Source organism: Neofelis nebulosa, chromosome 10, assembly GCF_028018385.1.
Source record: "Neofelis nebulosa isolate mNeoNeb1 chromosome 10, mNeoNeb1.pri, whole genome shotgun sequence".
NCBI classification, from domain to species: Eukaryota; Metazoa; Chordata; class Mammalia; order Carnivora; family Felidae; genus Neofelis; species Neofelis nebulosa.
In genome coordinates, this window is record NC_080791.1 from 82143789 (window position 1) to 82166624 (window position 22836).

Consider the following 22836-nt stretch of genomic DNA (forward strand, 5'->3'; position numbering starts at 1 on the left):
CATAAGAAACTGCTCCATCACCACAAAAAACAAACAACAACAACAACAAAAACACGGGCACATTACTCTACCTGAAATAAAGCCCTGGGTGGAATTAATACATCCAATTCCTCCTGGCAGAGTATTTTCAATTCCTTGAAGAAAAGACACCTTCAGTTCCACAAACTACTTGGAAAATGAAACGGAACTTCCCATAGTGTGTTGCCATGAAATAATAATAATAAAAAAAATACTCTCAAGGAAAGTTTTGTTCTCCCCTCCATTCCTTGCTAGATCAACTACACCTATATGTAAAATGAAGCAAAATAAAATGAAGACATCCCCTTGCCACTGCTACTCCACCACTCCCTCCTGCTACCCATCCAAAGTCACACTGCTGTCCTCCCACCTTTATTTAACCCTACCAGCCACTGACCTGTTCCCCATTTCTATAATTTCATCATTTCTAGAGTGTTTTAAATGGAATCGTACAGGATATGGAACCTACTGAAATTGGCTTTTTCACTAAGTATAATACCCACGTCATCTATCCATGTTGTTTCATGTATCAATAATTTGATCTTTTATTGCTGTGTACTATTCCACTGCATTGACATACCAGGTTATTATGGAATGTTGATTTTATTCTTTTTATGTTTTAATTATCACTATGGGGTAAGGAGAAACTTATATATATATATATATATATGTATATATATATATATATATATACGCATATATACGTATATATACGTATATATACGTATGTATATATACGTATATATACGTATATACGTATATATATATATATACACGTATATATACATATATACGGTGGGGGGGGGGGGGGGACACAGAATCCGAAGCAGGCTCCAGGTTCTGAGCTGTCAGCACAGAGCCCAGAGCCCAACGTGGGGCTCAAACTCACAAACTGTGAGACCATGACCTGAGCCAAAGTTGGACACTTAACCAAATGAGCCACCCAGGTGCCCCAGGAGCAACTTTTTAAATCTTGTTTTACCATTGATTAAGATGGTTCATATTCCAATAGGTACTATTTTAATCAGTAATTATCTTAATCACCCCGTTCAAACCTTCTCTGACTACACTGCTTAGTGAGACCCCTTCACCCTGCTTTCTTTTTCTTCACAGTTCCTATTACCTGACCTCATGTTTATTGTATTTTTTTAAACTTTTAATGTTTATTTTTGAAAGAGAGAGAAACAGAGACAGAGAGAGAGGGTGTGAGTAGGGGAGGGGAAGGGAGATACAGAATCTGAAGCAGGCCCCAGGCTCTGAGCTGTCTGCCCAGAACCCAACATGGGGCTTGAACTCAAGAACCAAGAGATCATGACCTGAGGCAAAGTCAGATACTTAACCACCTGAGCTACACAGGTGCCCCTTATTGTATTTATACCGTCTGCCACCACCCCTACCCTATCCCAGGCCAGGTAAATTACGTGAGGGCGGGGATGCTTTCTGATAACTCTGTCTCCAGCACCAACAACAGTTCCTAACACATAAAGCACTTAATAAATGCTAAATTAGTTTTTTAAGTATTGACTTATTGCCTCGATAATTATTACTTTAAAGTTGAAAGACTACAGATTCCAGGCACCTGGGTGGCTCAGTCAGTTGAGCGTGTGACTGGCTCAGGTCATGCTCTCGCGGAGTTGTGAATTTCAGCCCCACATCAGGCTCAGGGCTGTCAGAGCAAGAGTCCACTTTGGATCCTCTGTCCCCCTCTCTTTCTGCCTCTCCCCACACTTGCACTCTCTCAAAAATAAATAAACATAAAAAAAAAAGACTACTGATTCCATGAACCATTATACAAATATAGTATTACTAGCTCTCAAAAAATCGTTTTGAACTTTGTGTGAAAGCTTTTTATTCACCTCCACAAAACATCTCCTACAATTTCAACAAAGTACTGGGCCCATGAAAGATTGGACAAAACACAGGAAAAAGCACAGATAATCTTAGCATCTGACAAGCTTAAGCCACAAGCAATTTAAGTCAAAAGTCTTTTTAAATGTTAAAGGTTTATATAATCAAAGAAAAGACCATCTTTTCTGATAATGTGTTTTATTCTCCTCTGTTTTGTTTTTTAATGTTTATTTTGAGGGGGAGGGGTGCAGAGAGAGAGGGAGACACAGAATCTAAAGCAAGCTCCAGGCTCCGAGCCCAACGTAAGCTCAAGCTCGAACCCACAAACCGTGAGATCATGACCTGAGCTGAAGTCCAGCGCTTAACCGACTGAGCTACCTACCCAGGCACCCCTCCTTTGTTTTGTTTTTAACATACTCTGGAGGGCTACCAATGGTTCTGGGCAAGTCTTATGAATAAATGTAACTGGACTTCTGCCCAGTTGATGGAGAATTTAAACCAGATCAACTGTTTTGTACCAGTCTTAAAAGAAGTGGGCTGAGAAGGGAGGGAAGGTCTGAAAAATGTAAGACTCTGGTGTTCCCAGTTTATGTAACTGAAAGGTTTAGCAAATAATAAATAGATATCAGGTCTAGAAACATGTAAATGTATGTCCTTGGGAAAAATGGACTTTTGTCTCCCCCACGGAAAGAAAGTCCTAGCCTCTTTAATGTGGGGCCCATCATGCACAGAAGAGTGTTAGCACCACCACACCAGATGACCTTTAAGATGTGGAAGGGTCCAAGTCTACAGTTTAACAGGCCGAGGACACTTCAAGGAGAGAACGAAACAGATCTAACCTCTCCAGAACGAATTCCTCACCTATAAAATGAGCAGCTCACGACATCCACGATACGCAAGACAGATGAATGCCTACATCTAGGAGACACAGGGAAGAATAATACTGTCATCTCACCCACTCAACCAAACAACGCTGATCTGAAAAACCAAGATCTCATACCCCATTTACAAAACCTCGTTCATTACCTGTGTGACCTTCCCCGCTGTGGTTTCTTCATCTCTAAAATGGAGAGAATAACAGCATGTGCTTTAGAGGGTTATTAAGAGTATTAAATAGATAACACATGTAAAGCACTTCACATAATGCCTGGCCCTCAATAACATTTATTATTATTAGCATGTAAGTGAATAACAAGATGATGATGATGGTTTATCTGTAGAGAAAGACGGACCATAAAGAAGACCAAGACCGCAATGTGAATTAGATGAAAAAGGAAAATGCTTCCAGGAGAAAACCTTTAGAGCCACCAAATAACCTTCCAGCATGGGGCTGGCTGTCACCCCATTCAAAGTCAAAACTGTGGCCACAGATTCAATCATGAACAGCTCTGCTGCTAAAAAAAAAGAGCACACAGATCCAAATAGGAGCCCATCGAGTCTGTAAAATATTAACAGCTTAATAAACATCAGCTCACACAATCAACAAACACAGTGTTCAAGTCAACTAAAGAGTACCAACTAAATTAATACCAAGTTGGCTAAATGAAATGCCTTGGGGGGAAAAGGCTCATGGGTGATGCACTTTTATGCTGACTTCCCTATAAAAACATCTTCAACAGGAGAGGCAGGAAATTCCAGTGAGTGAAAGGGAGCAGCTATATGGAAACCATCATAGTGCACACTTCTCTTTTTCATTTACTTCATCGTTTTGGTTCAAAGAGGCACATTCAGAAATTTGCTCTGTAAGAAGCAGTAAAGTCAGTATGTTAATGGATCCTCATATAACATCTAAGTGAATTCCATAAAAGAAAGAAAAAGCAAGCCAAAATGCACACAACTGATACTTACTTTGCTGACACAGAAAAACTCTATTAACATAGAAAATGATGTGAAAGCTTTCAAACAAAATACAAAACATAAAGAGACTGACATACTTTTCAAAAAATTCTGCTGTGAATAAAAGATTACTTAATTTTACACAGTAAGTAGATTGTTTAATGTAAATTACTCCTAAATCAACTCACAGACTCCGATCGTGTGCACATACACGTAGATGTCTGTGTGCTTCTGCTGGATACTTTATGTTCGGTTCTGATTTTTCTCTCTCTGTAAAAACCTGCAGCTTCTCACCATTTTGTTTCTCATTGTACCTTCTCCTCTTCTAATAAACTATCGACTATCCAAGTAAACTACAGGAGGTACAAACAGAGAACACCTGAGCTTCACAAACTACCACCCGCTACCTGTAGGACGTTTGGGCTAGTTACTGAACCCTTTCAGGTCTCCAGATACACAGCTATGAAATGTGAACCATGTCAGGGACCTAGGATGATTACTGTGGAAATTATAGTTAACACATGTAACATGCCTGATACACAAGTAAGCCCAGCAATTCCTCACCAAATTTCCATTTTTTTGAATCAGAGTTTCCAGACATGGACACGCTAAAAATTCAAAATTTTGTCCCTGTAAGCAAAATGCTCCACATTGGGAGCATTTCTCCACAAGTCCTTGGAGGTATCAGAGTAACTGTCAGATGCCAAAAAGGGGGCTAAGAATTCTCTTTTGGGGTGCCTGGCTGGCTAAGTTGGCAGAGTGTGGCACTCTTGATCTCAGGGTTATGAGTTCAAGCCCCACGTTGGGCATAGAGCTTACTTAAAATAATAATAATAACAATAATTACACTCCTTTAAAAAGCATAGCCATTTAAACAAAATCCGTTTTTAACAGCTTTTGCTATTACTAATATATACCATGCTAATAATATATTGAGGCTATAAGTAGTTAGTAATATCAAACCTCACTATAGCTCTAAGACATTAAAACCCAGACCAACATTTTATTTACACTTTCCACATGACACAGGATCTCACTCCTAGGTGTTTACAAAAGTGAAATGAAAACCTACATTCATACAAAACCTCTGTGTGAATATTATATTGGCTTTATTTATAACTGCCAAAAACTGAAAGGAAGGCAAGTGTTCCTCAACTGGGAAATGGACAAATCAGTTGTAGCACATCCATATTATGGACTGCTCCTCAACAATAAGAAGGAATATTACAGAATAACATGTGTAACAATACGGTAGAATCTCAAAAGCATTATGATAAGTAAAAGAAGCCAGGCACACGACTACATTCTGTTTCACTCAATTTCTAGGACATTCTGGTAAATGAAAAACAATAGAAGAGAACCAAGGTAGAAAACAGTTCACCAGCTGCCAAAGACTAGGGGTGGGGACAGAGGAGGACTACAAAGGGCATGGGTGGAGGCAAAGAGATAGAAATGTTCTAGATCTGGACAGTGGTAGTAGTCACATTACTGGATGCACTTCAACACTGGCAATGCTATACACTAAAAAAGGGTGCATTTTAGAATTGAGGGATTTGAGGGGAGTTTCCTTATGAATTCAAAGCTATGAAAGTTAAGCAGTCGAAGAAAGAAGATGGAACACCCAAGATTAAACTAATTATTTTAGGATAAAAATGTGAAGGCACTAAAAGGAAGTGGAGGACCTCAAATAGGCTCATTTGTGAAGAACCATAAAATCTAAGCTTTCAAAAATGTAACCTTCCAAGAGCCAACAAATTTAAAAGAAATCTATGATACTCAAGAACTAAAAAGGGAATTATACTTATAAGAAAATGTGAGAGGCAATAATTCCTCTCAGCACACTGTTTTACAGCAATGTTTAGTGATGACACCAAGAACCATCAGAAATAGCTTCTAGATAAGACGTATACATACGTTACAGGAAAAAAAATGTATACATACATTTAAATATTTGGCTATATCTGGGATAATACAGGAGCTCATTTCCTTTTCCATAAATCAACTCCTGTCAAAACCAGCCCACATGTCTGGGAGACAATAAAACTAGAATTTCAGGCTGGGGTAACTTCGTTGAAAAGGACCCTGATGAAATGTATGTCATTATCTCCTTCACCAAAGTCATGAATCTTCTCATCCTGGGATGTCATAGAGTTTTGTTTTTGTATTTTCCCCTTCTGGAATGCCACCTCAGCCAAGGTTGTGCCAAGGGCAAATTCTTTTAACACCGAAGACTTGAAAAAGGCAACTGATTTACCCTTCTTCTTCACATTCTTGGCCCTCTCCTGCCCCCCCCCCACCACGCTTCCGCCCCACGGATAAGCCTCCACATTGTAGATTCAGATGCCACAAAGCAAAGTTGCTAATGCTAGCTGAACTGAAACACAGTCCCCAAGTAGAAGGCTGGTACTTTGCAAGAGAGACCTATAAAGGTCAATACAGCAGTACTTAGCTAGTAGACAATGACCAATTGACCTTGAACTGACAAGAAGATAAACCTAGAGGCAGACAGTACTCAAGGCATGTTCTATTGGGAATCAAGCATCCTCATTCCCAATGTGTGTATCCATTAAACCCACCACCATGTATCAAACCTGGGAGAACAGCATCCAAATGTCCTGCATGCCCACACACACATATACACGCACACACACACGCACATGAACACACACACACACACACACACACACACACACACTCACTTACACAAGTTTCCTTTGGTGAAATATACGATTAAGTCGGAAACCCACCATGCAATCAGGTCATACAAACTTAATTCAAACTGATAGTAGGAACTGATTTATCCAAAACACAAGATTCCTTTTCCACAGAATGTAGCAGGGCTTTGGAAAACACATCTGATTGCTAGCAGCACAGCCTGTGGTTAGCACACAAACTTGCCAACCTACCATGAAGTACGAAGCCTTCTGCTGCATGCCCTCACAGCCCCAGACTGTTTGCAAAGGCCAGGAATGAAATATTCCATATGTTTTCTTTGTCAGTGACATGACTATTGAAAGCAAGGCCACGGTAGTCTCCCTGCTGAGGGACTGGGTCAAGCTATTCATGTGTAACCAGGCAGATGTCAAGATGGTAATGGGAAAAACATCCCAAACATTTTTTTTTTTTTTTAAAGAAAGAGATCCCGAGTAGAAAACGCACAACTGTATTTGGAACACTCAGCCAATCTAAATAGGTTGTGAGCGCCGCTGCGTATGTTAGCTGCTGCTCTGGCTTTATCATTCATTTTCAGATCAGGTCTGAATCAAAACCTAGAAAAGTTTTTAAAGTTTCTGAGAATGATTTAGCTGCTTAACAAGAATGCCATCTAACTTTTTAGAAATGCAAAAGATCTTAAAGAATGGATATGGCCTCTAAAATTACTTTTAAGATAATAAGCTTCTCTTTATCTACAAAACTCGAGCATTAATCTCAAATGTAAAAAGGAATATACAAGTATCCAAATAACCAATAAAATGCCATTTTCAAAGTACTTAAAAAGTTCTCTCATCATCTGAATATTTCTAGAAAGAACGTGATATGAAGAAAAAAGAATGCAGTAAAAGTGTCAATCCTGAGTAAATCTCATCTATCCCCAACATGGAAAATGATCTGAGAAACTACAGAAGGCATGCTTTGGCATGAAGCTTCCCAAAGAGTTAGGCATAGTTTAATGAAAATCCTGTGTTCCAAAGTCCGGAAGTAGAAAATTTGAATCTAAAGATCACACTGACACTGCCTAAGGTTACATGCCTATTGGCTGTGAGGAGAAAAAACTGTGTTCCCTGTTAGGACAGCACCTTTCTACTGGACCAGTGCTGTTGGAATCACAGAGACCCAGGGGAGCCAACACGATTCCCACCGCCCCGCCCCCAGCTCTCTCCTCAGGATAAACTGTAACTCCTTCCCTCACCCCAGAAATTAGGCTTTCTTGTTAGAAAGGCAGTAGCACTACCTAAGAGAGGAGATCTTGACAAAAGTGTATACACTACTTTCTCTCCAAGATCTTTACAGTTTTTTGAATGAAAACGATCAGCCAGATAAGTAGACATTTTTTCCATCAGCACAATAGCTCACTTATGAAGTCTACAACAGCCTGTGGACCTGGTATACATTCAAAGAACAAAAGAAATAGGATTCACACACACATGCAATGGCTTAGTCACTCCCAAAAGAAAGGACAACAAATCGGGTCCTCGCCGTCACTCAAACGGGTCATGCTGAAGTTTCCTACATGTCACCCTCAAAGATAAAGTGAAGTTACCTCTTTTTGCAGATGGAAAAGCCAATTCAAAGTGGCTACGTGACATGCCCACACTGATTTGGGAACTCGAGGTCATGATTCCTTGTGCCATACTCTCAAAAACAAAGTCATTTTTGAAGGCCTGTTCATAAAGATAGGCCTATAAAAAGAAGACTCTGGAATAGTGACATAAAGAGCTGGATTAGTGACCATGGACTTAAAATGACCTTGGAAAGAACAGAAGGCCAACAAGAAAAGTTTCTTTCTTACAAAGATAGGAAAATACTAAGATTTAAAAAAAGAAAAAAAAAAAGAATGAAATGAAAAAAATTTTAAAAAGTAAATAATTAAATAAAAATTGAATAAACTAATCAAATGAACTACCAGAAGTAGCAGAGAAAGGATGAAAACTGATTATTATAAACTGCTAAATATCAGTAAACCCATAATGTGTATTTTTTTAAAACATGATATGAAAATATTTGAAGTGTATTAAATTCACTTAAAATCTCCTAATTAATTCTGATCATATTGTATACACATTCTGTCTGTGCTTCAATTTATGTGAGATAAGGAAAGTTTGAAGAGAACTAAAGGGCAGTTATCACTTTGGAATATGCCAAGACTAGGTGGATCTAGTGCCTAAAACAGAAGAGTGTTTGAAAAGTCTTCTAGAACAGTAAGAAACCTAAAGGTTAGTTGACGTTTTTTCTCACCCCCCAACTCCAAAGAGTCAGTAGATTTTTTTTTAAACAGTAAATTCTATGCCCAAAGTAGGGCTTGAACTCACAACGCTGAGATCAAAAGTCGCATGGTCTATCGAGTGAGCCAGCCAGGCGCCCCAAGAGTCTGTAGACCTTAAAACAGAGTTCCTAAGGTGTAAATCATTCAAGAGTTCGTGCTCTCGTTCTCTGGAGAATTCTCCCACAGGAAAGCAGCTAATATGGCTTCCACCACACAGGAAGGGGGACAACATAGAACAGAGTGGCCACCACAGGTCTCCTCCCTCCTGGAAAAATCTCATCTGCTGAGCCCTTCTCCTATGATCCATGTAGTTTCTCCAAGAGCCTCTTAGCATTTTCCCTTAGGAAAATAGGGGAAACCCAGAATTTAATCAACAGCACCACCCAATCTCTAGAGTTTCAGAGAAAGGACTGCCAACTTAGAAGCACACCCCCTATACCTAAGAACCTTGACAGGAGTGAGAATGAGGACATCTACCCGTCCTCCTGGGAAAACAGTTCCAATCAAGATCTTCAGGGATGTTTTGATGTCACCCATTTGTACTAAGTTACTGTCTTCAGTTCCTACTAGAAACTGCCTGGATGAACTTCACCGCCTGAGGGGAATGGAGAAGTGAGACTCATTCCTTAGCCCTGCCTAGTACAGCTCCAAGCTGAAGGTATCATCTCCCAGCCAAATTTACATCACTCTTCTTAGGAGGGAAAATTTTTCTCAAATAAAACCTTAAAAATGTACAGGACTGTGAAGACTCTAACTCATGATTTTTCTGGATATGGGCTTCTGAAATCTGATTCAAGTGTCAAAAAATATTTTGTTGTCAAGGTGCGCTAAGATTTTCATTCTTTCAATGGTCAACTTTATATTTAAAACTTTGCTTAAAAAAATAAATAAAAGGCTACATTCTATTGTCAAAATAGAGGAAAAGAAAAAACTAGCCAATGGGGCTTCCACAACCTTTTACTTGTCTTGATTCTGAATATGTAAAAACAAATTAAATATGAAGGGTAAAGAGTCATTAAATAACTTGAAATATATTAGATATGTTTCCTCCACAAGTTTCTCACCAGCACAGACATCAGACCAGCCTGGGATACATGGCCCAGCCGCCTCCCAAAATATCTATGGTTTACATTTCCTTACAAGGCTATTCTTACATTGTTATGGGCCAACATGTTGCCACAGAGGGGTGGTTCGATGCCTTCCCCATAAGGTCTTTCAGTACAGTAACGCTAGGAGAACCAGAAAAATATATTTTTTTTATTTTTTTTAACGTTTATTTATTTTTAAGAGAGACAGAGACAGAATGCAAGTGGGTTAGGGACAGAGAGAGAGGGAGACAAAGATCCGAAGCAGGCTCCAGACTCTGAGCTGTCAGCACAGAGCCGATGTGGGGCTCGAACTCATAAACCAATGGATCATGACCTGAGCTGAAGTCGGGCGCTCAATCAACTGAGCCACCCAGGCGCCCCCAGAAAAAAATATTTTTCAAAGACGTTCATTTCTTGGACATGGACTCTTAGAAGGGCATTCCTGAACCTCAATCACCTGCATCTAAAAAAAGAGACACCCAATGCCAAATCTTGCTGTCGACTCAGTGCCGAGGGCGAGTGCTTTTGACAATTAAGAGATGTAATGGTATCAAAACACGCTTTAGAGACTGAAAACAACCACTCCAAACTTTCAGAATTTTGACTTCATTACACTGGAAGGACCGTGCTAAACAGAGTGCCGGGCATCTACACTGTTTAACAACAAATACTTGTCTATGGGTGGGTAAATCCAGAGTAGACGACCACATAATTATACCTTGCCATTTAAAAGGGGGACTGGAGTACAAACTTGCTAAAGTCTTTAGAAATTGAGGTTATTAAATGTCTATGAACTATAAAATCACGATCTGTCTCTTGCTAAGCCTGATTTCTAAACTCAGTTTGGAACTCACCCAGCTTCAGACCATAGGGCTGCTACCTGGCCTACAGTGTGACCATCAAGTACTTAAACACAAAATAAATGCCTAGAAAAGCAGACAAATTAGCCATTTGGGTAAGAGTACTAACTTGCTAAATGCCCTAGCATTTTATTCTTCCCTGGCAGGACTTAAAAATAGAGGATTTTATCATCTTAATGAAGCTCTAAAAAAAAACCCTGCAGCTCACTGAACAACGTTGGGGGCAAAAAGGAAAGAGTTATCCATATTCTTTACATATGTGAAAAGCTGTTAGCATTGTCAAAAGCTTGAAGGCTGACCAAGACAGCTAAAGGCAAGCTGGATAACACCCTTCTAAAGCCAAAACCTTGAGATCGAGCTTGAAAAATTAAAAGAGCAAAGCTGTCTTATCAAGAACACTCTGAGTTATATTAGTTACATTTTTCAGAGTGAAAGGCACATCTGGCAGGGTTTAACTTTTAACCCAGGTATACCAACAGACATTGTACTTTTATGGAAATTTATATCTTTTTTATAGAGAAAAAGTGAGAGACAGTCTTAGAAAAAATTCAATGAATCACTAAAGGATTCCTAGAACTTTACTTGCCTAATAGTTGACACAGGTTCAGAGAAATTCAAAGCAGTCAGAGATCTGTGCCATCATCTAATCCAAAATCCACTATTTACTGATCAGAAAAATGGGAACGAAGGGATAGGTGCAAACAGGGAGACCAGAAACCAAACTTCAAACTTGCAGGCTGTCAGTACTTTTGCTATTATAAAGATGACTAAAATAAGAATTTGAGAGATAACTGACAGAGGCCAAGAAAATGCCTAAACTTGCCTGGATCCACCTACCAGTACAAAACTTTGATCTTCCCTAAGAGATTAAGTTGTCAAATGTTACCTTACAATTCTAATGTTGAGAGCCAAGTGCCTGGACTTTAAATGCTTGATACCATAACTGTCACTAGCATTTGGTTCGGCTAGAAATCATAAAACATTAGTGGTTACTACAAAACCTTTAGGGGCTCCCAATGAGAATTAGCGTTCAAGTCCTAGGTATTGTTCAGACCACACCCAGCACATTGTTGCCTCCAGAAGGCAGTGAGTTCCCCATTCAATGGAAATACGCCAGGAGAGTTGGGACAAATGCAGAAGCTTCCTGGGTGGGTGAGAGATTCCATGATTTAGACCATTTACTTCCCTTAGCAGACAGGATGCAAGAAATGTATAAAAAATAATAATCAAATTCAAGAGAAAAAAAACTCTTGGCAGTTAAGAGTTGTTTATTTTCTTGTTCTACAGGTGAAGAAACCAAGGCCCTGAGGGGTTAAGCATGTCACCAGCTCAAGGTCACTTGTGTGATTTGCGGGCAGGTCTGGAAATGGCTCTCCATATGCCCAGCAGAATGCTCTTTCTTCTCTTGTATTTAAAAAGAACCCAGTAGTTCATTAGTTTGTAAAAATAAAGGATCTATACTTAAAGATGTTCATGCATTGGCCTCATTTAGCAGAAAGTTCAATTGTACGAGATAATAATACATCTCTAGAAAGACCCACCACACAAACTAACATTAAAATAATTCAGGTATCGAGGGATATCAAAACTCTACCATCAAGAAAGATACAAATATTTACCACTAATGACTGACCTGCCTGAGAATACAGTAGACATCGGAGGAAGCATAAGAAAATACTTTCAAGTGATACTATTAAAAGAAGAAACGTATTTGATATAGTGAAAAAAAAAAAAAAAGCACATAGTGAAAAAAAAAAAAAAGCACATCTTAAGGAAGAATCTGAGATGATGCTTCCAACAGAAAAAAAAGCGACAGGTTATTTTTAAAAACACTTCAAAGCCTCTCCGGTAACCATGAATTCTGTACAGAAAGCTCGATAACCTGCCCAACGTACAGGGTACACACACTGGGAAGGTTGGAGAGATTATGACTAATTATATGGAAGTGAGGACGTTGAGTAACTTTTTGTACAGTATCCAAATTACTGAAACCGAATGATTTTATTTTCCAAGTGTTAAGCCATACCCACAGGAAACAAGCAAGGCTATTCTACCCTAGCAAAGCGCCTTAGCCAGTCATGCATTCTGCAGCAAGTCTCCATGGCAAATTTCCTAACACACACTTCTAAACACAAAGAACTCCTCCTCCAAGTGAGTGGTAATGAAGAGGCTTGAGCAACTTCACATAGAACAAAATCCTGCTGCTCCTGGGATCTTTTATGAGAGGATAACATTATCGACAGCTTGCCATCCTAAAATTATGTGAGAATTATAAATTAGAACTTCTGGGAGCTACAAGCAGCCTTAGATGTAATCTAGTGAATCCAATTATTTCATTTTTTCAGGTGAGGAAATGGTTACTAAATAAAAAAGAAAAGAAAAGAAGGGAGAATGACTTGCCCAAGGCCACATAATATTTAGTGGCATGGTAAGGACGAACCAAGGGATCAAAGCCACGCAAACAGCCTGTGTGGTCTTAAAACTGGTCACCAGACATAATCTAGGACGTGGAAACCTGTGCTCTGGGTCTACGGCTTCCAGACGTCAAGGTAACCACACATAAACCAGAGGACACACATATGCAAACCCCTCCCCACCACCTCTGTGATTTCATCCCTCTCTCACCACAGTCTAGATTCTGGGAGTGTAGGTGATTCAGAGTGACCTATTACCATTAATATAGGAATAGCCTTGAATGCCTCTGATAAAATAAACTTTGGAATTTTAATACTAGTAAGATTACTTCCCTCAAAACACCTCGGGGTGAATTGTGACAAGCCAGTGCATTGTGACACAGGATTGAGAACTGCTATTGCAAAACATAAATAATCACTACAGGTGCAGCAAATAGTGTGAACACAGGAATCCCATCAACAATACTGAGATTATGTCTGACTCTGCCCCCAGACTCGGATAAAGCAGCTTTCAGCAGGAAATAGACACTGTTGGACTGAACAAGTTTAAACGAGCCTGAAGGAGAAGACGCAGGTATCCTCTCTCTGGGGCCTCCTCAAATCTGGACAAAAGACTAAATGCTGAGAATGCTGAATTTGGCAATCTTGTGTGGGAATGATGTCTGAATCCCAAGCCCCAACTCTTCCCTCAGTGTGGCGTTAAGTTCCTCTCTAATCACTGCAACATTTTTAAGTGCCTGCTGTGTACCAGGCTCTGTGGACTCCAAGCCAAGTAAAATAAAAGCTCTGCTCTTTGTCAGCCCAGGGTCTCCAACGTGGGATGCATTCATTCTCCCCTGCAGAGGGGAGGATGTTACACCATTGAGCCAGGAGAAGAAAATAAAATCACTCTGATTAATCAATCCTTCTCATCTTTTTAACTTGTATCTGTGTAATTTTATGGGTGTACATGCTCCAGAAATTAGGAATAGGTAAACAAAAGTTTGGGACCATGGATCTAATCCCTTGGTGTGTGTGGCTCACTAAAGCTACAGTGGGACAACAGATCAGACATACTTGGGAAAAGACCCCAGGTGATCGCAACTCAATTGGAGTGTGCAAACCGACAGTACCTGCCCATGCTCAACATGGCCTTTGAGATTCACTTGGACTAGCTGGTTTCCCAAAATGCAAACCCACTGCCCTTGAAATGCCCTATAAATGGGGTACTCACACAATATATACTTTTGAGGATGAAATGATGAGTACTGGGAATGAAATGAGTTATCTGTATACTCTGGCTATAGGTCACAAGTGGAAGAGGAAAATGTTACACATTTGCTCACCACAACAGCTCAGGAAGTGCCATGATGGTGCTAGTTTAGACAATCTAAGGGGGACAGGTGCCAATGATTTTTGTTTCCCATGCCTTGAACAGTAAGTTCTGTAAAGGCTCCACGTCGAGAAGAGAGCATTTTACCACCTCCAGTGAGTTCTAAAGGAAGATGCTCTACACAGCAGCGTGCTCTCTTAAAAATGTAACATTTCTTTGTGGTTTTAGGCACTAATGTAAAACAGTCCCTCTCCTTATGGGACAAGTCTACCCATCAAAACTGGGGAAATCTGCTAAACAAGGTCTTTACTACTGGTCAAAATAGGAAAAACATGGCTTTCTATGAATAGAGGGGCTTGAGAGGTTTCAGGTAAGGAATCTCTGCTGCATGAATTCCCTGTTTCACGAGAACAGGAAAAAAAAAAAAAAAAAGAAAAAAGAAAACCAGCCCTATCTCCTCTACTCAATCTTCTTTCCCTCACTGCTCCCGGGTCCCACGCAAACCTGCCGGTGTAATGTACCTGTTTGTGGGCACACCGCTCTTCACTGCAAAATTAATTGCTTTCAGTGAAAAGTTCAACTCCACCATACTGGAGGAAAATGACTTCAAATACATAACAAACACGTGACACAGGAAAAATAAAGAGGAAAAATAAAGAGAGGCAAAGAATGAGACAGGTTTAAGGCAACAGACTGCAATCCTCAATAAAACCCCACTGGCAGACAGCAATAAGCTGAACCCACCTGGAAACACAGCAATGCTTTGGCCTGCACAGCAAGGATGTCTTCTCAGGGTCAGTTATTCCTTTAACATTGTTTATTTCTCAGAGTTCCTTTTCCTTGGTCGTAAGGTAAAAGGAAATTCCCTTCACCCAAGGACCTCTCAGAATCCCGTCCTCTCTCAAACGGCTCTTTCACGGCTCTTGATTGAATCACTCTGGCCACACAACACAAGAGCCAGTGCGCACACCAAGCGCTGCATTCAATTACCCTATTCTTTCTCTATTGGCGGTATTTGCCAATACCACCTACAACACCTATTTCAGAGTCCTCTGCTTTTCTGAAGGGAATGTCTAAAGCCTCAGGTCCCCCTTTGAGGAGTGGGGATTTTGGAAGTCAGAACCATCTGAGTGGCCTTCCCAGCCTCAGGCAGCTCAAAAGAAAGGTACAAGAGAAAACTGCTGCCTTCCATTCTGGTTGGGCAGATTCTATGCTCCGGAACTTTGATTTTCTTTCACAGCCTGTACTTCAGGTCAGCATTCCTTCTTTAAAAGGCCTAGTTGCGTGAGGAGAGTATTTTCACCAAAAGAAACCTGCAGTTTCCTCCTCCTCCTCCTGTCCTGTTTTTACCCGGTTCCCCCGCGCGCTCCGGAACCCTGGGCGTTAGTCGGTGAGTCCAGAGCGGAACTGGACCGAGGTGCCAAGTCGCTCTACCTGGATGAGGCCAAACTGGAAGGGGATTCGCCCTGTACATTGGCACAGGTGTGTCTTCTCCCCTCATGCTGGAACCCTGAAGGCTCCAGGTGTTTCCCCCACGAAGCGTGCCTAGGTCTGCAGACTCAGGCCAAGTTCTAGGCGCCCTCAGCCTGCCCGTTGCGAAGCTGTCGCCAGCTGAGCGGGGCCCCGCGTGAGAAGGGAAGGTCTCCTGAAAAGGCTGACAGGGGCAAGCGTTTCCAGATTCCACCCTCCGGCTTGGCCCCAGATGCACTTGGGGGGGGGGGGGGGGGACGGTGACTATGCCCTAAAAGTCTGGGAAAAAGAGCTACTCGCGGCTCGGACCCGGGCTGGCACAGTTTGTAAAGCCCGCCGTGCAGGAGTGGGTGCCCAGCACCCCACACACAGGTGACCCGCGCCCCAGTCCTCGGGACGCTTGTGGGTGGGGTGGGATTGACCACCGGCTCCGCCCCCCCAGCAGCCGTCTGCCCCCCTCCCCGGCACCCGGACCCCGGCACTCACAGCGCTTGGGTGAAGGCGCTGAGCCCCTCGGGCACGGCCGTCAGCCCCTTCCCGGAGCAGTCCACCCGACGGTCGCCGTCGCAGCTGCAGGGCGCCGCGCAGAGAGGCGGCGCCGCGCCGCTGGGCTCGGCCGAGCCGCGCAGCCCCAGGGCGAGGAAGCAGAGTAGCCCCAGCGGGCCCGGCATTGCTGCGGCCGCCTCCTGCGCCGGCCTCTCCCGCGGCGCGGCTCGCTCGGCGCGCCTCCGCTGCCCTCCGACGCCCCCCGCCGCCCCGGGGCGGCCGGCCTGCGGGCTGGGGCGGGGGCTCTCCCCTCTCGGCGGTCGCGCGGGCTGGGCCCCTTCAACAGTCCGCGGCAGCAGCGCAGGGACGCGGCGCTCCGGAGTTTCGCCCTTCCCGCTGCTCCATGGAAGCGCAGAGGCAGCCCCGCTCGTCCGGCGGCTCAGGCCAGCCGGCCCGGCCGTGCGCAGCTGCAGGGGCCGCGCTCTGCCATCGTACCCGCCGCCCCGTCCCCGGCCTCCCGCCGCAGCCGCTCTTCAAGGTTGCGGAGCGCAGCCTTCAGCCATGCCGGCCCCTCGCCCCAGCCCCCGCCCGGCTCTCGTACAAACACCCAGGCTCCTGCTCGTTCTCTCGCCGCCGCGGCTCAATCTCCTCCCGTCCTTTTCCCTTCTAGGGTTGCACGCTCGGGTTCCCAAGCCCCCAACCGCTGGGTTATGCAAATCACTTAGGTACATGCAAAACTAACCCTTCTCCCGGAGCGCCATTGGCCCGCGGAGGTCTCGAGCTCATTACTATGCAAGGAGGGGAGCCGCCACAGGCCAAGAGTAGGACCAGAGGGGCGTGTTTATCGGGCGTGAGTGACAAGGTGGTGGTGGTGGTGGTGGTGGTTCAAGGCAAAAATCCCTGGTTTGGCCAGATGTGTGTGGCAGGTCGTGAATGGAAGGTAGAAGGATCTGAATATGTAGACTCTGTTTTTTTCCCTCCCCCACCCGTCTTCTTCCCTCTGCAGAAACTGGATCTCCTAAATTGGACGACCTGAAAACTAGAACTTGCCTCCAGCGTTCAGTTAAGTTTCAAATGACTCTCCACTGTTCCCAAAGGGTGAGGACTTTGGGAGCTGTGGAAATGGAAAAAAGATTTTGAAGAGCAGGGGGCAAGCCTCCCTTAATCTGACAGAGTTAGGTGTTAGCTATGTATTGAATTAAAGCAGTGTACCCCCACAAGCCTGTCATTTCACCTGAGATCTTTATACCTATGTTGATATGCACGTTAGTATGGGAGGCTACATGTGAGCGGATAACCCGCGACGTTACAAAGTTTTGGTGATCTCGATTCAGACTGTTTTCTCACGTACTGTAAAATCCTAAAACCCAGGAATCTTGTAAGGGGTAAAAGAGGTGATGTTTCTGAACACGGGAGACTTTCTCCAGACAAGAAAACATTTGAGTGCTAGATGACTACCACTGAGAAGCCAGCAGCAACTTTGGTGTCAGGTAATTATCAGCATTCCTTTCTCTTGTAGACTTTTGTGGCTTAATAGACCCCATAGAATCATTATTTGCATCAAATTCTGCTTTGTGGGCACCTCCTTTCTTACTTTCCACTATGCCTTCAAGTTATTTTACTCTACATTAGAGACATTTTTCATGAATACTTTAAGGCAGACAGGGTTTAAAATGCCACTAGTTTATAGTTTACCATTCATGTCACCTAAGTAAAATTAAGGAAAATGGAAATAAATTGATAACGGACCTAAGAAGTTTAAAATGAAACCTTGCTATCATCTTTGCATTTGAGAGTTTATCTTTAAAAAATAATGCCCAGTTGGACACGCGACTAATATACAACAAATTTATTTATATGCTAGAAAGTCAATAAATATAAACATGCCTTGACTTCAAAATTTTAGGAATGACATATTTCCTCTAATTGTGGGTCTGAAAGAGAACATAAAGACAGATGGACAACCCTCTAGTTTTATAGATAAGAAATCTGAAGCTCTCTGGTATTGTACTCTGCCTAAGATCATCACAGAACAACCTGGGCTCCTGTGTCCTCATCTGATGCCCTTGGAGCCTTCCCTAAATTGGTGCCCATTGTCTAAATCATTTCCATTATTTTCTAGCAGCTCTCAGGAGCAAGTGAAGTGAGGCAAAATTGTAAATTTGGTTTCTTTAGTTGATTCTTTTAAGATCGCTCTTTTATTTATTTTTTTTTAATTTTTATTTATTTTTGAGAGAGACAGAGACAGAATGAGAGTGGGTTAGGGTCAGAGAGATTGGGAGACACAGAATCCGAAGCAGGCTCCAGGCTCTGAGCTGTCAGCACAGAGCCTGACGCGGGGCTCGAACTCACGAACCGTGAGATTATGACCTGAGCAGAAGTAGGACACTCAACTGACTGAGCCACCCAGGCGCCCCAAGATTGCTCTTTTATAACAACATGGAAAGATGACAGAATTTTTCTTGCCAAGATTTCACTTTCTTTTGCTGCTTTAAAATGAGAATTGTATATTATACTGATTGATTGATTGATTGATTGATTGATTGATTTTTGCCCAAATATGGAGACTGTATAAGGGTATACAGAGGCTCTGCCTGCTGGGCGAAGGTGCCCCATTACAGAAATAAAAACAGGGAGATTGTGGGGGTTCCCCCATAATGCTATAATGATTGAATTTCATTTTTTTTGTGTGTGAATTACTTCTAATTTACAAAAAGAACAAAAATCAGAGTTCACAGCAATCAGCTTAAGAAACAAAATCTTACATGGGGCACCTGGGTGGCTCAGTTGGTTAAGCATCTGACTTTGGCTCAGGTCATTCTGCTTCGTGAGTTCAAGCCCCACATCAGGTTGTCTGCTGTCAGCACAGGGCCCATCTCAGATCCTCTGTACCCCTCTCTATCTGCCCCTCCCCTGCTTGCACATTCTCTCTCTCAAAATAAATAAATAAACAAACAAACATTAAAATAAATATTAAAGAAAAACAGAAACAAAATGTTACAAATGTATTCAAAGCTCCCTTTGTATCTCTCTCCAGTCTTTTTCCACCTGAGAAGTCAGCTACTTTCCTAAACTTTGTAGTTAATTCCCATGAATATTTTCAGCATTTTCATACTTTTCTTATGTGTGTATCCCTAAATAACATATAGCATTGTTTTGCAAATATAAATAATATCATTCTGTACTCCTGTACAACTTGCTTTTTTTCATGCAGCCTGTGATCTTTATGAAATATGTGGCTATTATGAGTTCATTTTTATTACTATACAGTGTTCCGTTTAAAGAATGTACTCAGTATATATCTATTCTATTGTTAATATTAAGCTTATTTCTATTTTTTCTAACAACGCTACCATGAATATTCTTGTATCCTTTGTTCATACCTGCAAGAGTTTCTCCAATATGCATTTCCTTTATATGTGTGTGCATGTGTGTGTGTGTCTAGGGGTGGATTATATGCACTCACCATTATCGGATGTTGTCAAATTGCTTTCAAACGTGATTGTACCTACTTGTGCTTCTGGCAGCAGAGAATAAAAATTCCCATTACTCTATATCCTACCAACACCTGATGTAAGACTTAAATATTTGCAGATCTGATGCATATGAAATGCAATCTCAGTGTACTTTAAATTTGAATTCCCCTGATTACAGCTGCATCTTTTCATGCATTTATTGAATGTTCCAGTGTGTTCTTCGGTACATTGCCTATTCATTTCCTTTGCTTGTTTGTTTTCTATTGGGTCCTTCGTATCTGCTTTTATTGTTTAGGGCCAGATAGTAAATACTTTGGGCTTTGTCAGCCATATGGTCTCTGTCACAACCATTCAACTCTGTCATTGTAGCATAAAAGTCACCATAAATAATACATAAACAAATAGACATAGCTGTGTTCCAATAAAAATTTTTGGGCAAAAATAGATGTTGGACTAGTTCTGGCCCATGGGCCATAGTTTACCAGCCCTGTTTTATAGGTGCTAATCCCTTATTGAGATCAGATTATTTTTGAAAACCATTTGTAGGATTATGTAAAATTCACAGGGACATACCTCAAAGGTGACCATCTTTTCTTGCAAGTTGAGATCAAGCACTATAATTTCTGGTCTCTGGAGTGAGCTCGTGCTGATGATTATATTGCAGAATGAGCTAAAAAGAACAAATTGCAAGGCAAAAAAATGACCCTCTTTCTGGAATGAATGCCAGAAAGAGTCCTGGGGCACTTAGGGTTTATCTAATTCTCCATCCAAAAGGCACCCCAAATATTTTTGACCTAAGACAATCATATGGCTGATGAAAAATAGCTACCGACTTTATAAAAGCAAGGGTGCCAAACCGCCACTCAAAGTTAGAAGCTGAATATGTATATTAAAAATATATATGTGTGGGGCGCCTGGGTGGCTTGGTCGGTTAAGCATCCGACTTCGGCTCGGGTCATGATCTCACGGTCCGTGGGTTCGAGCCCCGCGTCGGGCTCTGTGCTGACAGCTCGGAGCCTGGAGCCTGTTTCAGATTCTGTGTCTCCCTCTCTCTCTGCTCCTCCCCTGCTCATGCTCTGTCTCTCTCTGTCTCAAAAATAAATAAACGTTAAAAAAAAAAAATAAAAATAAAATAAAATAAAATAAAATAAAAAATAAAAATATATATGTGTTTATATATACACACAAACATATAAATGGGTATCTTTATGTGTGTATACATATATGAACATTTCAAACTGTGAGCAATTCAGGGGATAAAGAAAACATATCACACCCATCAGATATCTGGTATGTATCCAGTTTGAATCCTCACGATAAATACTATTGTTTCTATGCTCTGATTCTTCCACATTTGCATCTGGGGCCTTAGGATGGAGGAGCTCCCACACTGGCTCAGAGGCTTACAATCTTTCTACCTTGGTCTCAAATAGGTGCTTTCACCCACTTGTCCTTTTCTTCTGTGTTTCAAGGTCCCTAGAGTGGTCCTCTTGTGCACAGGACCTAGTTTTTAGGGATAATTTAAAATGGCAATCATTTTGAAGCACAAAAACAACAATGTAAAATTGTTGACAAATTAAAAACATCCTTTTAAGTTGCACTTGTGACCAAATGTGGGCTTCTGACCCCCTTTCCTCTACTGCCACATGTGCAGAACTGATAGATCTTGGGATGTGAGGACCGGCATAAGGCTTCCCGTGTGACTGACTGACGGCCATTCTGGAAGTCACCCCTTTTCAGGACATTGCTAAAGAGTTCTTAGTTTCTTGGCCTGGTTGCATATCCTGGGGTCAGAGGTCCTTTCTGGTAGTTCTGAAGACCCATATTGATCCCAAATTTCAAAACATTTCAATAAATATCAGAAATGTTTTCTTATCCATGCCCAATCCTTTCTAAATCTAATTTGCTTATCCTGAATTTCCCTTTCAGATCTAACCCAAGAGGTGAATGACCCTCAAGGGAACAATTTCTGAATGACAGAACCACGCGTGGATCCCAAGGCCTAAGCGCATAAACTACAAAGAGGAACACAACTAGGCAAAGGTAAATACCCATGACAGAAGCCAGACAATGCAACAGATAGAAAAGTAAAAGTAACAAAACAAAAAACAAAAACAAAAAAACCAGAATAGAAATCCAGAAAGATTATCTCCTAGTCACACTGAGAATTTGTTCAAACCAAAGAATTAACACAAAGTTCAGTCACAGAATTGGGTTCCTTTTACTCTCTCAGAATTCCAGATAAAACTTTGAACGTTTTAAGAAGACTCTAGCATGAAACAATATTTCAAAGAACTTCATGCAACATGTCTGCGTCCCATAAAACGTGCTTATAGAAGACCAGAACTTGGGGATAGCTCTGCTATGGATCCTGACATAGCCTGGGAAGCTTTTCTTTGTCTGCATGAATGTATTTGAAAAGAAACCTAGAGAAAGGGGCACCTGGTGGCTCAGTTGGTTAACTGCCTGACTTTGGCTCTGGTCATGATCTTGTGGTTCATGAGTTTAAGCCCCACATCAGGCTCTGTATTCACAGTGCAGAGCCTGCTTGGGATTCTCTCTCTTTCTCTTTCTCTGCCCCTCCCCAATTCATGCTTTCTCTTTCTCTCAAAATAAATAAATAAACTGAAAAAAGATCTAGAGAAGACGGCCGTAAGAGAATTCAGACTCAAAGACAAGCTATGGGTAGACAGAGAAAGAAGGTATCATATTCTATAGTTTCTTTTTTTCCTGACCTGGACACCTAATATTGTGTATCAAGAAAGACTATTAAACACCTCCTAGGTAATTTCAAAACCTTTCTTTTTGTCTAGTGATGGTTACCATGACTGTCTTCAAAATAAGGAGTGGCAGTCGCGGTGAAAACTTTAACAATCCTAGGGGTTTTGAAAATGATTTTAAAAACTTTTTTGAAAAAAAAAAAAAAATCAGAGGCAATGCTTTTAAAAACACAGGCAAACTACCAACCATCTGTAATTGTCAAGATTACCTGAGAAAGGAGCAAAGAAAACCACAGAAACTAGATCAACAGTGTTGAAAGTTAG

At 41.7% G+C, this 22836-nt stretch overlaps 1 protein-coding gene and 1 long non-coding RNA gene across 2 annotated transcripts in view; one reads left to right on the plus strand and one right to left on the minus strand.

Annotated features, from left to right (window-relative positions):
• The window catches only part of LGR4 (leucine rich repeat containing G protein-coupled receptor 4), a 102762-nt gene extending 85738 nt beyond the window's left edge, over window positions 1-17024 (minus strand). Inside the window, exon 1 of the mRNA XM_058688500.1 lies at window positions 16317-17024. Within this exon, the coding sequence (XP_058544483.1) occupies window positions 16317-16501 (185 nt within the window). The 5' untranslated portion in view covers window positions 16502-17024. The remainder of the gene's footprint in view (window positions 1-16316) is intronic.
• LOC131487625 (uncharacterized) lies at window positions 15755-22588 on the plus strand. The gene is made up of 3 exons (XR_009249854.1): window positions 15755-15842; window positions 17323-17806; window positions 21722-22588. It is a non-coding gene; the product is annotated as an uncharacterized LOC131487625 (long non-coding RNA).
• Window positions 22589-22836: the final 248 nt, after the last annotated feature.